Source organism: Marmota marmota, unplaced genomic scaffold, assembly GCF_001458135.2.
Source record: "Marmota marmota marmota unplaced genomic scaffold, marMar, whole genome shotgun sequence".
NCBI lineage: Eukaryota > Metazoa > Chordata > Mammalia > Rodentia > Sciuridae > Marmota > Marmota marmota.
The window spans coordinates 778,549-794,772 of record NW_026000076.1 but is presented as its reverse complement, the minus strand read 5'-3'; the positions used below and the strand labels follow the sequence as shown (position 1 = coordinate 794,772).

Below are 16,224 nucleotides of genomic sequence, written 5' to 3'. Positions count from 1 at the left end.
TTTTCCTGCAAGTTCTCAGGAAAGCAAAAGAAAGCTCTGCAATCAAATTATCCTCAAAGCCTTAATTAAAATCAGATGCTAAGGGAGAGTTCCAATTCATTTATTTTATTTAGTAATCCATATACAGAAGCACCAGACAATATTCTTCAATTCTTATTCAAATGCATCTTCATAGGTTTCATTTGTTTTTATTTATGTTTATATATGTTTTTCATCAGCATTTAATATATATCAAATACAGTCATAAGACCATCTCCACAAAGAATACTGACCACATGGCTATTTTCTCCTATTGACTTGCCCATCGAAATTCTAGCAAATTTTATTTCATGAAACTACATTAGTTTGAAACACCCAACATTTTTATTATGAAGTTTTCCCAATGTATTTCTACTAAATCTTGGAAGAAATATATTTGTGTATAAGTTCAAATATAATGGCAAAAAATATATATATAATGGCAAAACCTGACTACAAAGCCTACATTTGCAGCAGGAGTTACAATCAGAGTTGCCATAGCAGCCAACCACCTACCCACTCTCTCTCTTTCTCCCTCTCTCCCTCTCTCTCTCTCTCTCTCTCACACACACACACACACACACACACACACACACACACACACACGGTAGGGAAGAGAGAAAAACAGAAGAGAACAGATACATGAGGTGGGAGGGAAAGGGAGAGAAAAGGGAAATTGCATGGTAATGGAGGGAGATCCTCATTGTTATACAAAATTACATATAAGAGGTTGTGAGGGGAATGGGAAAATAAACAAGGAGAGAAATGAATTACAGTAGATGGGGTAGAGAGAGAAGATGGGAGGGGAGGGGAGGGGAGATAGTAGAGGATAGGAAAGGTAGCAGAATACAACAGGTACTAATAGGGCATTATGTAAAAATGTGGATGTGTAACCGACGTGATTCTGCAATCTGTATTTGGGGTAAAATTGGGAGTTCAAAACCCACTTGAATCAAATGTATGAAATATGATATGTCAAGAGCTTTGTAATGTTTTGAACAACCAATTAAAAAAAAAATAATAATAAAGAGAACAGAATCTATTGTTCAAGACAGAGGAACCCATGAATGTAATGACAGGCAGGGATCCTAACTTTCAATCTGAACCACACTTAAAGACAGAAGGTTTCTGAGTGTTGGAGTGTTTATTCAATGATTATTCTTTAAACTCATCTACTTTGCACCTTCATCTTTAAACTTTGCTGATGCTGGGATTGTACAGGAGGAGGAGGGAACTTAGTTGATCATGCACACATTAGGACTAGCTTGATTTAATGTTTCCTATCTGGAGCATTCAGAATCATTGTCACAAGAAAAATTGTGGTATATATTCATCTATAAAATAGGTGTAATAAAAGCACATGTTTCAAGAAAGTTTTATGTGGATTCAATAAGTTAGCATAAATAATCAATTATTAAGTAACAGTGACAAATAATAAAATTTAAAATTTAATAATATGTAAGAATTAGTAAAGTATGAAAGTAACAGTGAAGCAATTAATGCTGGACACATAGTAAATGCTCAATAAATGTCTGCTATAATAATTATAATTAACCATTACAATGAATACCTCCAAGTCTTCTTACAGACTAGAACAGTATGTTTTATAATGCATAAGTTGCTAAAACAAATGCTTGCAGGTGGGCAACAGGCATGAGCAAGATAAAATATTAAGATTCTTCCAGTACATAGGAGGATAATGTCTTCTCCCATAATCACATATTTTAAATACTATTTTGATGAACTAAAAATACCAAGTATTTTGTTTTTGTTACATTTTAACCACCAATGGTGAATGCTGGTTTACACAGTAACATCTAATTTCTACTCATGCTGAAATATTCATGCAACAATAGTTGGAGTCAAAGAGCATTCTGGAATTTGTCTTCCATTATTGGCTTGATCACATATTTATAAGCAGAGATATATTTGCAATTCATGCACAAACACAAATATAAACATGGGATTTAGATGGGATGGCAATGAGGGAAAAGCATTTTGTGACTTCCGATTTGCTTCTTTTTAAACCTTCATTTTAAGGCAGGGTGTTTTATATTCTAGCAGGGGTAGAACATGAAGTTAAGTAACTTTGTGAATAGTAAAGAATGTACATGGGTTAGCATATTTCACATTGAACCACAGTCACCTTAGACCATGAGAAGAAAGCTGAGCTTACAGGAGAGAGAAATCGAGGGCAATGAGAGCAATTAGACCGAGAGAGTGAAGTGAGAAGGCAAAAGAGGAATTGTGCGAGACAAACTTTACAAGTTAGTAGGCACTAGAAGAAGAAGTGGATCTCCACAACTCTTCTCTCTCTCTCTCTCTCTCTGGAAAAATCCAGGAAGTGAGGGATAGAATTAACTTGATTTAAAAACCTTAAAATGTTAAAATGCATCCTCTATGGCCTCTAACATTATCTTGCCATTGTAAATGTTATGTTCAATGATTTATTCCCCCCTTTAAATTGTCTTTCTGCTTTGCAACATTGGTTTATTTGTTTCCATCTCTAGAAGAAATGTTACAGGCACTGCTATAATTCTCTCTGTTTTAGTGGTAGCTGACTTGATTGCATTAGAAACATCTCCATCATCAAACAGCTCTTGGAGGTTAAAAATAATCCTAAATTTTTCCAAATCATTAGAAATAATCAAATTTGGTTTCAAATTGGGCCTGAGTCTTAACAAACCTCTTGTTAATAAGCTGAAAGCAGAAGGAAGTAGATAATGGCACCATTGGGAAGAACACCAGAAGGCACTTAAATTCTCTTAACTTCTTTTTGGAGTTCATGGAAAATCCTCTGGAGAACTCCTTGTGTCCAACAGCAAGATGCATGGAACATCCTGCTGCTAGAGGCACAGGCAGATGACAATAATATTGGGGGTCAAGATGCTCCTGCTTCCTTATCTTGCCTATCGATAACACACTCAGCTGTGACCACTTATTTTTGCTTCAAGTTCCTAAGATGGCTGCACTTGGGCTTGGCTCTTACCACAAAAATGATGCAAATGCTCAAAAATAAAGGAGAAACATAATTTCTAAAAATATTTTTGTGAGTGCTATAAGGAAATACTAAAACACAGATTGTGATACTATGATGAAATAATTACCAACAACAAAAGAGCTTTCTAAAAAAAAAAAAAAAAGCATCCCTTCTTCACCCAACCAAGGAATTTGAGAGCTTGAGTAGGCAGTGAAGAGCCTAGATAGTTCTCTTAATTGCACTGTTACAAGTTCATGGGAAGTGCTACAGAGCAAATTTGTTTCCATTAAGTCCTATTTAACACAAAGACAAATATATGCACAAATAGAAATGCTACTGGCTATATTTTTTAATACAACCAACTACCCACACACAGCCTCATGAGAGTCAACCGGCTTAATTTTATCCACCGTGTAAACAGCAATTATTAGAAATGAATCGAATGGCCAATAGAAAGCTATTAATGTCTTTAAGTGACTTTTGTTATGGCAAAGAAAAGAATTTCTGCATTGGAAGGATGAACAGAAATACACACTAAAACAGGTTTTTAATCCTTACTTACTGTCAGATACATGGCTGCATAGACGCTGAGAGCTGCTTCTTTGGATGGGAATGTTTTCCTTGCTCTCATGATGAGATCCGGGTTGCCAGTGCAAGCTTCTTCCCCACTGATGAACTGTGTGTACTGCTGGCATCCAAGTGCTGTGTAGTTAGGCTTACACAGGGCAAGAAAATGTGGAGCCAGATTTCCTGTAACAACTTGTCCAGCATTTACAAAGATATCTGTAGCAAATAATCCAAAGGTATAAATTCCTGAGGAAGAAAACAAACAATTTTAGCTCTCTGCTTTTTATTTATTTATTTTTTTTGCTGTTGTTATTGTACCTCAATTTACAATAAACCAAGATGAAATATCTTAGAAACAGTAAAATTCTCCATATATACATACACCTGGTTCTATTCATTTCACTCCTCCTTAGTTTCTTCCTTGGCTTTCTGGACTAGTGGGAAGTATTAAATTATTTAACATATTGAGCTGTCTACCACTGGCTATATTTTGATGCCTCACAGGTTTATAAGATACAAAAGAAGAAAATATATTCTAAGACTGTTTGAGTAATGCTAGTTTTAAATGGAGCCACGTATCTCTTGAGAGGGTATAGTCTATCATGTTTTACTAATGTTACCAATCTTTATATTTTCCCTGCTTTTGAAAACATTTTTTTTATCTCACTAACATAAAGCAAAGCAGTTGTCTTCCTTGATTATGTCTCTTCAGCCCATTCAAACTGATATTAACTCTGCTGGAGGTGCCAATTAGCAGTAAAATCCAAAGCCATCAGTTTTCATTTAAATATCATGGAAAATCTTAAATAAAGCAGAATGCTTTCAGATGAAGCTTTGCATTGCCTTCAGAAACACTTTAAGAGGTACAGAACAGCTTATCTTTTATGGATTGGCTTTCTACTTATCAATTGTGGGGCAATTTAGTAAATAATAAAAAATCAATATAATGATTTTCCAATTATCTTTACAGTATTAAAATTTATTTACGCTGGTCACCAGGAGGTATAAAATTAAGTACATAGATTTTTTTCCCCTCCTGTTATAAGAACTTGCCAATTTACTTGAATACCAAAAACATTTTCTAAATTCAATGTCATTCGTCATTATTGTCAAAACTTATTTTTCTACTTAGGCAAGATAAATTTTTTGCTAATTATTTCAATTAAACTTAGATGCAACTTTCAAGGTGTGATGCTGATGTAATTCATTCTTTCATAATTTTGGAAATAAAATCCATGAGAACCTCTTAAAACTTGACAAAATTCTTCCTAAAACAGTTGGCTCATTAAGAAGTCATCTGATTTTATTATAAAATTTAGATGCTTTTCTTCTTAGTCACATATTTCTGGATTGTTTGTTTCCAAAACCTTTTAATCATTACTAACTGTCATGTGGGAAATCATGAAAGTTGTGCAGGATCAAATAATTTTCCAGTATTAGATACATGGCTGGGTCCTTTTAATTTTTACATTATGTAAGATTTATGCATAAAAATTTATGCACAAAAATCTGCACATAGCAAATCTCGTATGTGTATCCAAATGTCAATGACACAAAGACATTAGTTCTCCTTTTATCCTGAACTTCTGAAAGGAAACAATAAGAATACCTTTCTTTATATCTCATCAGCATTCCATGAATCTCAAAAAGGAAAGGCTATCAAAAGCAGAATTTTGAGAGAGGCAGAGAAATAAGAGAACTCCATAAGATACTAATGTACACAATCTCTCCTTCCAAAACCTCAGGGCCAAGCACAGGAGTCTAAATTACAAGCTCTCTTCATCTTTACTCCTTTGAAATCTAGACTAAGATGTACTCATTTTATTTGACTAAATCATTCTTTTTATCTAGTGTAATAGGTCTTCCTGTTTAAAATAGAAATATTTGATAAGCATATGGAAAAGTCTCTTGATACTTGTGAAGTTTCCAAATGTCCTTCAGAAATATCAATGTATCACGCCCAAGGCCAATGTTGTAGTTGACTACACAGATAATTATTAAAGTGGGATCCCATGAGGGATTTAACCTCAAGGATAAAGTCACTACACAAACTGAGGTCCTTTTATGCAGTGATGCTTGATTACAAACTTTCATTTCATTAAAATAAACCAGAAACACAGGTATCATGATAAGGGAACAAGAAAAAAATGAAGCTCTCCTATGTTTTACAGAGACTCTAAAGCATACTTTGTGCCACAAATTCTTGAGAAACATGTATTTAAATGCACAAATGTGATTTGATTAAATAGGCACAATATAATTTTCTTAACAGTTTTTAGGAAAGCATCAATTCCATCAAATACTTTCATTTTTCATATATTATTGCTTATTTATTTTATTATTAAGTGTTTCTTGTACAAAGAGACATGAGTTAAGAACACAGTATTAATGCATGTGAAAATACCTTTTTAGTTTTCATAAAAAAGTTATTCTTCACCAAGATAAATGAGGACTGTAGAGATACATAGTATGACGGTTATTAAAAGAACAGCTTTGGATATGAAGACCTTTTGTCTTCAAAGAGATCTATAGCCATGATGTCATTTGGTTTATCTCTAATGAGTTTATATATAGATTAGGTCATCTAATCTAACATCTCCAAAGTTTTCATCTCAATCCCCTCCTAGAGAGATTAATAAATACTTAAGTGTTATACTATCCTCAGTGTATCTCTTAATACTGTACAGAATTTATCTTAAAATATATAGCATATCAATATATTCTCATTTTATATAATTAATCCAGAAAATAATAATTTATATTAAATTTTATGGTGTCAGTTAAAGAATTGATCTTGGCCAAGTTTTTATTGAATTGAAATAATGTTCAGTAATTCGTCAGTGAACATTCATATTTATTAGAGCTTGCATTTGAGATGGAAAGTTAAACATCAATGAGTCTTGTCCTCTAATAAGATCACCAATATAAAATATAATATATATATATATATATTTCAGAATTTGAGCCTGAAATACTTCTTATGAAATGCAGTATTTCTTGAAATTGCCAGGTTGCCAGTCTTTACCTTTATGATGTTGAACAATCTACCTCCATATCATTTCTCCACAGTCACTTTCTGATACTTTATAATAAATCATTTAATTATATAACTGCTAGTTTCTTAAAAAATATCCAATATCCAAGTGTTTTTCTTTTCTTCCTTCATGTGCAAATGATACCCAGAAGAGGGATCTTGGAGCATTAGAGAGAACGTAAAATGTGATGTTCATTTATAAAACCAAATTGAAATATTTCACAAGAAAGAAAACCTAATATTTTTATACAGTTAAGACATGGGTTATTTTAAAAATTAGCTTATACATCAACAATGTTTTGGCAAGAATAAAAACAATGCAGTGAACACATACCAAGAAATCGGACAGTTCGGCGCACCAGTGGGTTTATATAGCAACAGTCTCCAGTTAAAATTGTTTTCTCCTGGTTTTCAAAATCCCTTGTGGCTAGTTGTAGGCAAAACACAGCAGTTTCTCCAACTATTATCTTGCAAAGAAATAAAAGATTAAAGGATATTAGAATGGAACCAATATAAATGTGTTTTTTTTTAAATGCAAAAAGCCACTCCTTTTGTAACAATCTTGATGTAAAACTGAGACACATTTGTGTTTATATCTTTCATTATAACTTTGACACTATATATAAAAATCGTATTTCTCTCAATTCAAGGGAGTATTAAAATGATAAATTATGAATAAAAATAGACTATAATGATTTTGTTTTCTAAAAGCCTTCATTAAAAATGAAGTATAGAAAGGGGGGGGGAGTTCATAACCCACTTGAATCAAAGTGTGGAATATGATATGTCAAGAAATTTGTAATGTTTTGAACAACCCACAATAAAAAAAATTAAAAAAAAAAAAAAATGAAGTATAGAAAGGATCTTTAAAGTACTCAGTTATTTTTGGTGTGTGACTGAGTTTTATGATTTATAAGTGACTGTGTCTTGTTTAAATATAAGTCTTCTGTAGAATTCAAATAGATTCTTTTTGCAAAAACTTAAAAATCCAGTATAAACATACTAATTAGAAATCACAGTAATACTTTTATAATAAAAAAAAGCAATCCACATGTTTTGCCTTAAGATTGTTCTCATCTGATACATCATTAAGAATTGTAATGATTAACATATTCTTTTTCATTAGTACATTATATCTATATATACTAGTAGGGTTCATTTAGATATAATCATATAAGCACAAAATATAATTTATTCCATCTTGGTCCCTAGTAATTTCTTTTTCCCTCTTCATTTCTTCCCCCTGTTCCCTTTATTCTACTGGTCATCCTTCTACTTATTTATAGTTTTTTTAATTAGTAAATTATGAATATACATAAAGATGAAATTCACTGTGATAGATTCATATATGTACATAGGATAGTTTGGTCAATTTAATTCCATCATTCCTCCATTTTCCTATCCTTTCTTCCTACTTCTTAATCCTCTTCCTCTATTTTATTGATCTCTCTTCTATTTTCATAGGAACCTACCACTTTTTTCCCTCTCATTTTTCTCTAGCTTCTGCATATCAAAGAAAATATATGACCCTTGACTTTCTGAATCTGGCTTATTTCACTTAGCATGTTGTTCTCCAGTTCTATCCATTTACCAGCAAATGTCATTATTTTTTATTCTTCTTTATGATTGAGTAAAACTCCATTGTGTATATATATCAGATTTTCTTTATCCATTCATCTGCCGACAGGCACCGTCACTTGGCTATTGTGAATTGTGTTACTATAAACATTGATGTGGCTGTATTGCTATAGTATGCTGATTTTAGTTCTTCTGGATAAATATTGAGGAGTAACATATTCTTTATATTTTAGTATAAATGTTTTATTTTAATCTTCATAAAAACCAGATGAGACAGGGAATAATATAACCAGTGAAGAAATCAAGACTTAGAACTCAAGTGAAATGCTCAAGAGCCAGTAAGGAGAGCTGGGCTGCGTTCTGGTATAGGTTCTCTGCTCTATTTTCTGACTTAAAGGACCTGGCTATCTTCCACTTTGTTCTGTACCATTTGCAGTGGTTTTTGTACATGGCTTTTAAAATCACCAGTAAAATAATTAGAATATGTGTTATTATCTCATTTTACAGATGAGGATGTAGAAATTTAAAGGAGATAAAAATATTTACTTCCCTTCAGGCCAGTCAATCCAGGAGAAATCTCTCACTCATCCTTACAACTATTACTCTATTTAATACCATGAACAACAGCATAAGAAATAAGATTAAGAGAAAAGGAAAGTGAAGTCAATAATAATGCCTGCAATTTTGTCATTGTTAAGTTTGTTTTTGGTAAGTTTTGTTAAGATGCTGTACAGGGAGTCCTTGACACTCCCCAGGTGCTATGGTTCGATGAGTTCCCCAGAATTCATGCAGAAATTTAATTCCCAAAGTCAGGTTTGTTAGAGGTATTTGGAAGTGGGCCCTTTGGGAGATAACTAGGATTTAATGAGATCATGAACTTGAGGACCCTGTGATTGCATTAGCAGCTTTATATGAAGGGGAAGAAAGATCCAAGCTACACTTGCTCTGTCTTGTTATGCAATGCTTTCCACCATGTTAGGATGCAGCATGAAGATCCTCACCAGATGCTGAGCAAATGTTAGCATCATGCTCTTGAACTTCTCAGCCTTTGAAACTGTGAGCTAAATGAACTTTCATTTGTTACCCTTTCTCCGGTATTTTGATACAGCAGTAGAAAACAGACTAAAACATCAGGGAAAAGTTTCTGGAGTCTACATAAAAAGTAATATCTATGATTACAAGATATTCAAAATAGTAAGTGACAATAGAGGGGGGACATAGAGATTAGGTGCTCAACCTACTTTTACCCCAATGTGAACAAAAAATTATGTGGCACCTACCAATTTTCATTTTTATTTCTATCTCCTTTTCCTCTTTTCTTATTATACTTTTATTACATATACCTTTTTTCTTACTATATTTTTCTTACATATACTATATATGCATTTTTCTCTATTTTAATTTTTGACCCTTTTTATTGGTATATTATACTTGTACACATTAGTGGAATTCATTGATACATATTCATACTTGTACACAGTATGATGATATAATTTGGTCACATTTGTTCCCCAGTACCCATATCTCTTCTTCCAAGAAGGCCAAAGTTCAAGGTTAAACCAGAAGACATTGAGCTGAACTATATTTTAAAAGTCTGGTGTTGCCTTTCTGGTGAGACTGAATTGAAATAGGAAAGATTCAAACTTCCAAATTCCTACTGACTTTTTTTTTTTTAGTACCAGGGATTGAACTCAGGGGCACTCAGCCATTGAGCCACATCCTCAGCCTTATTTTGTATTTTATTTAGAGACAGGATCTCACTGAGATGCTTAGTGTTTTGCTTTTGCTGAGGCTGGCTTTAAACTCGAGATCCTCATGCCTCAATCTCCCAAACAGCTGGGATTACAGGCATGCATCACGGTGCCTGGTTCCTCCTAACTTTTAATTTTGACTTTGGTGAAGTAAATCAGCTGTGTGATGAAATGATCTGGTCAAAAGAGGGGGGTGCATTATTTTTCATGGGTACATCAGCTGTCACCAGGGCCTTAGAAAAAAACTAACAAATAAACAAGCTACATATTTGACACCTTCTTATTTCCCTTTCTGAATAAGTCATTTATGTCCTATCTCCTCTCTTTTGCCCCTCAAAATAAATAACCACTATGATTCTTTCTGGGTTTTCAATTTCCACTCCTTCCTGATCTGTTTTGCCATAGAATGTTCCAAATTCTAACAATCTACTATGAATTCCACTTCATGACTTACCATTCCCTACACAACTGCAGCCCTCCTTCTCTTCTCCATAGCAGCTGTCATGGGTGTCCGCTCCAGGCTAGCCTCACCTCATAGCACCCTGAACACCAACTCAAGCTGATGATACAGTGTGTGTATGTGTGTGTGTGTGTGTGTGTATGTATGTATGTGTGTGTATTCATAAATATATATGAATGATATCTAAAATTCTTATTGAATGCTTAAATAAATCCAATCCTCAATAGATCTCATGTTCAGTAGATCACAATGTCCTAGTCTGATTTTGACCTTTTGCCTGACTTCTAATAACCAACTTCTCCCTTGTTCCTGTGACAAAGGCTTTATCCCATTTCTTAGTTCCCATAACCAGATCTTGTATGTGCAGTCACTAACTTGATAATTTTTTTCATTATAAGATTGCTTTCATATTGAGAACTGTCTTGTGTGGGCAACTCTTTCCAAAACAACTATTCCCAGTGAGTCAGTCAGGGATTCTCATAAAAGCAGCACCTCTTAAGATTAAGAGAATAACAACTGTCAGGCAGAAATGAGACACCTATCATCCCCAGGAAAGGGGGAAGCACTGCTGGGCTCCTTATCTTTTAAAGCATGGTATGTGCTTTCCTATGGGTCCCACCTTGCTAGCTATTGAGAGGATTATGTGCCTTTCCCTACCCCCTTGCTCACTAACTCTCCAACAATCTCTGGGCTTCAGAAGCCAGGCATAGCATGAAAACCAGGATACCCTGCCAGGACTCTCCAAAGACAAACATAGGAAAAAAACTGTTGAGGAGTCACTCAAATAGCAAATTTCCAAGGTCCTTAGCTTGTTACTCACATATGTGTTTCCTTCCACCCCCTACCTATGTGTTCTCTAAACAGCTACAGCGACTCATCCTTATCACAGGGCAAAGATGTTTATATAGCATGCAAATCCATATGAAATACAAGAGATATAACATTTGACCAGGATGAATAATGACAGGCTAATTACGCCTCCCAAGAGGTTGAAGTGAAATGTACCTAAAGCCAACAAACGTTCCTACATTCTAGACCTCCCCTACCACCCTTTCACATGAATAAAACTAGTTCTCTCCTTTGTCTGGGAGCCAGCGTGATGCCATCTCTCCCTTCCGCTCTGGCTAAAAGTTCTGATAATCATGCTTCCCTCATAATTGTACTATTTTTTTTTAATCTGATCTTCTGATGGAGGCAAAGGAGCACTTTGTGACTATATCACCAGTATCTTTCCTCAAGCTAATCATTTGCTTGGTGCATCTCAGCACATTTCATTTTTTGAACTTCTTGTTTGTGTATTGAGCATGTTTGCGACAATAGTACCTCAGTCAATGGTATTTGGCTGCTACTATAAGATACCCACTCAAAAATAAATAAATAAATAAGCAAATAAATAAATAAATAAAGTGAAGATACTCAGATTGGATTAAGAAAAGAGAATTGAATTCCAGAGTTGGTGGATTATCTCAGAACCCAAGGGAAGGGTCTTGGAGATGAGCTCCACCCCTGGAAAGTCCTCTGCAGTCCAGGCACAGGGTCTTTCTCAGTCTCAGTCTCGCTGTTGCCCTGGAGTCACACTGTCTCACATATCAGCTCCTAGAGGGCCTGACTTATTCTTATCTTTCTGCAAGCCAGTTCTCCTGATTCCTAACCTACGCAATGGCTCCAACAGCCTTGAGTCTTATATTGAACATTTCAGCTTAGTTTAAGGAAATGGTTCAACTGACTCATCTACTCAACCCCAATGCCAAATTCCCAGGAGGCTCAGCTTCAGGTAGGGCTCTTCCTTGGTTCAATGAACCAAGGTTAAGAAAGTGTGTCATGGTTTATACAATCTAGCTTCCTGGGGAGAGAGGGTAGTTCTCAGAAAGAAGAAATTCACTGTGACCTGATGGCTTTCATATCCATTATACTCTCTGGACATCCCTATGCCAGTTCTTGGCCTGCACCAGCCCTTTCCATCATGTTCTCTGGAGACTGTGATCTGTCCATCTACTTGGACTTCATCTCATCAAACATACATGTTTGGACCCTAGTGTCTTCTTGGACCCAGTGGGTCTGTCTAATTCATATGCTCTAGTTCTCATTTCCTTTAGGACTCATTGAGACATCTATGGAACTCCTCATCAAAATAAAACTCTCTCTTACATCATCTCCCCACCCATCTTCCTGAATGAAAACTCCCATTGTTAATATTTCTTAGATAAATTTAAGTGTTGAAAATAAAATAATTATTATAATGAATGCATTTAAGTAAAGGCCTTCTGAGTTAGGACACAGTGCGAGGCAATAATATTCAAGGAAGACATAAACAAAAACCTTAAATAGGGTACAGGGATGCACGTGCTGACTGGTTTGGGTGATATTTGCCAGTAGAACACTTAGGAAGAATTGTCATGAGTGACTGAGGGCATCTGTGGTGGCTTGTGACTCTAGACATACTACTGTATCTCTGCTGAGGACACTCTTCCTAAAGACTAGTCCTACCAATGACAGCATAATGGAGCACTCAGGCATGCCTATTTCTCTGTGACATGGGATACCTCTACCAGGCAATTTTGGTTGTTAGATTCCCCATGAGTTTGGACAAATCTTTCTTGGAATTGTGCCTCACAGTCTGGGGTACCTTCAACATAATTCTCCTCCCCTCCCATTCTCTAATCTAGGTGAGGCCTCCATCATCATCTGGGTTAGAGACTTTCTCTGTTTTCTCTAGATTACCCTCCGAACTTTGTCTTTTACAGTTGCTTTTCTAATAGATCTTTTGCATACTTGATCTTATTTTTTACCTCCTTCTAAGAAAACGTAAATTAACACAACATTTAAGAAAGACATTGTGTGATCCTGGCTACACTTACAGGAAGAGTGGTGGTTAGATAAGTGAGCCAAGGATTTGGAAACAAACCCCACCAGAAGAGCATCAGGAAGTCCCCAGATGTTGCCTTTTCCTGGTAGCTCTCTGTTCGAGCCCCTAGAAGCTCAAATAGATTATCTTGGTCTTAGACATCACTTGGTAAATGTTATCCATGATCATAAACAATGACATAGTTGTTGGTAACAAGAATACTATTAGCAACAATAAGAGTGCTATTAACACCAATAGCATTAGTACTCAGTCTGACATATATACATAATCATTTGTAATTAATGATATTACTATTAATAATAATTGATGTTCTTATCTACTTTTTCTTCCTAACCTCTTAGCACAGCAGTAGGAGGTACAGGGGACTTTTTGGTGTTTATTTTTCTCCTATTTCTGTCCTTCCTTGTGACTGATATAAAATCAAGTCACTTTGAATCTAATGCATACACTTCTCTCTCCTGAATTTGAATTAGAGGCTCTGGTCAGTGAATTACAAACCTAAATTCTATGTTCCCCAGTATTTTGTGATGACTCTTTTCTTCTCCTTCCAGAATCACTCCCTGGTAGACTTCATCCCTCTGAAGGCTTTCCCACCCTTGCTATTCTTGGGAATCCTAAATGTTCACCTCTCCCCTAAACTCCAGATACAGGAATTCATGCATCAACTAAATGGCAATATCTCAACAAGTTCAGATCTACCTACTAAAAATCCTCATAGTCCTCACACCCAAACAAATCTATGGGTCCCACCCCAAACCTCCTGATCTTTCGTGTCACCTCCTCAATGAGTCCACTCATCCTCCACTTGGACACTCAAGCACCTCTCTCATAAACTTATCTGTCATTATATATCCTGCTAACCCTTCTTCCCTCATTGGCCTCTCTCTACCAATCACTTTTACTTTAATTACATTTAATTGAGAAAAATGTATATTTTCAAGTGGCTTCTGGAGGCTGAGGCAAGAGGTTTGCAAGTTCAAAGCCAGTCTCAGTAATTTAGTGAGGTCCTAAGCAACTTATGGAGACCCTGTTTCAAAATAAAATATAAAAAGGGATGAGGATGTGGCTCAGTGGTTAACTGCTCCTGGGTTTAATCCCAAGTACCAAAAAAATGTATATTTTATGGTGTGCAATGTGCAATATGATTTTTAAAATATGTATACATTGTGGAATGCCTAAATAAAGCTAATTAACATGGGTATTGCCTCACATATTTATTCTATTTTATTTTTGTGGCAAGAACACTTGAAATCTACTTTCTTGGCAATTTTTAAGTAAACAGTACATTGTTATTAACTATAGTCACCTCATTGTGCAAGATATCTTTCAAAGTTATTCCTCTGGTCCAACTGAATTTCAATTAATTCTTAAATTATGATGAATTTATTCCTTAATTCTATTTCATGTTTGTTCATTTCCACCTCTATCACTATTTTTGTTTTAAAACCTAGTGCCTCATTACTTTTATCCTGCATTGTAGTATCCTTGGAATTCACCTTCCTTGTTCAGACTGTCTACTGACAGATTGATTTATTCAAAATAAAATTTGTGCAATCCAAATGCCCTATGTATAATTTCAAGTCCTTATAGCCTATGGATTAGCAGGACTTGTCCTAACAGATCATTTACAGCTGAGCTTAGACCCATGCTTTTCAGCTTTTGCTTTCTTACACAGCCCACAGACATGCTCAGCATTTACATACACCCAGGCTTTTATACTTGGCCCATGGCTCAATATAGCTTGGTAAGCAGGACATTGCTGAGTGTGCAAGACGTGATTTAAATATTGCCTGCTCTATTGCAAGCTTATGTCTATCTCCGGTGCAATTCATCTGTCCCTTCTCCGTGTACCAACAGCACATAGTACATTTATTATGGTGATTTCCATATGGTTTTATAAGTATCAGTAACATCTGTCTCCTCCACTCAGCTGGAAGTTTCTCTGAGGCAGGGACTGTATAATGTTTATACTTGGAGTTTTAAAGCTCAGTGATTGACAATAAATGTGAATGCTCTTATCAATGAGTGAAATCCAGTTTAATCTACTCATTTTAGATATAAGAAAATCTATTCAAAGGTAAATAGGGAAGTTATATATGCCTGAGTCACACAGTGCATAGTCAGAATCCAAATCCAAGTTCAGAGCTATTTGAACATAATCTCAACCTAGGAACTTGCAAACTTTTCCTCCAGCTTTTCCAGGTCAAGAGAGGTCAACTCCCTGGCTCCCCACACCTTGAAGTTCCACCATAATCCTACCAGTTTTACAGTTTTAAAGGGAAGGTTTTGGGTACACAACATCTCATAAGCACCTTCAAAATTCTTTAGATGTCCAGGTATAAGACAACTGAGTACAGAAAGATGACTTTACTGATCATGTTACACATGCCGGTCTTCTAGCAAAGGCCAAAAGAGCATCACATCACCCATCCCAACTCCACTGTTATATCTTGAGGTCTTCTGTATCTTCTCTGCAGACCCTGGCCTATTATGTGGAACTGAGGACCTGGTTTTGAGTCATTTTCTATCTTATAAAGAAGGGGTTCTTAGTTCTGGAGTCACTGGCTGCCATTCTGATTATGTTCCCAAAGCAGGCCTTGGGTACAGAATGCCATAGTTTTGTTCTCCCTGTAAGTGAAAAAGTTAGAAACACAACAGTCCAAGGGCACAGAAATCAGCAATGAAAATGCTAACAGCGTTGTCAGCTTTCTTTGATAAAATTTCCTTTCTTCCACGAACCAGCAAATAAAAGCTATTTCCAGAGAGAGTTCAAGTGATGAACCATGTTGGCTGAGATGAACTCAGGGCCATGGCCCTTCACCTGCTGCCACAAGGACCAGCTGCCTTCAAGAGTGAGAAAGGAGCAGAACCTCAGGAGGGACATGTGTGGCCTTTGTGGGGAGTATCAACCAGCCTCCCAAGGGTCAGCCTTTTGTGGGGGCAGTCCTCCCTCACCTCAATGAGAGTTCT

At 35.6% G+C, this 16,224-nt stretch overlaps 1 protein-coding gene across 4 annotated transcripts in view; it reads right to left on the bottom strand.

Annotated features, from left to right (window-relative positions):
- Positions 1 to 16,224, bottom strand: part of Plppr5 (phospholipid phosphatase related 5) — a 244,821-nt gene that overhangs the window by 57,666 nt on the left and 170,931 nt on the right. For all 4 annotated transcript variants that reach the window (XM_048814395.1, XM_048814394.1, XM_048814396.1 and 1 more), the window contains 2 exons: positions 6,934 to 7,066; positions 3,561 to 3,811 (listed from right to left, as the gene is read on the bottom strand). In XM_048814395.1, coding sequence (XP_048670352.1) covers positions 3,561 to 3,811; positions 6,934 to 7,066 — 384 coding nt within the window. The remainder of the gene's footprint in view (positions 1 to 3,560; positions 3,812 to 6,933; positions 7,067 to 16,224) is intronic.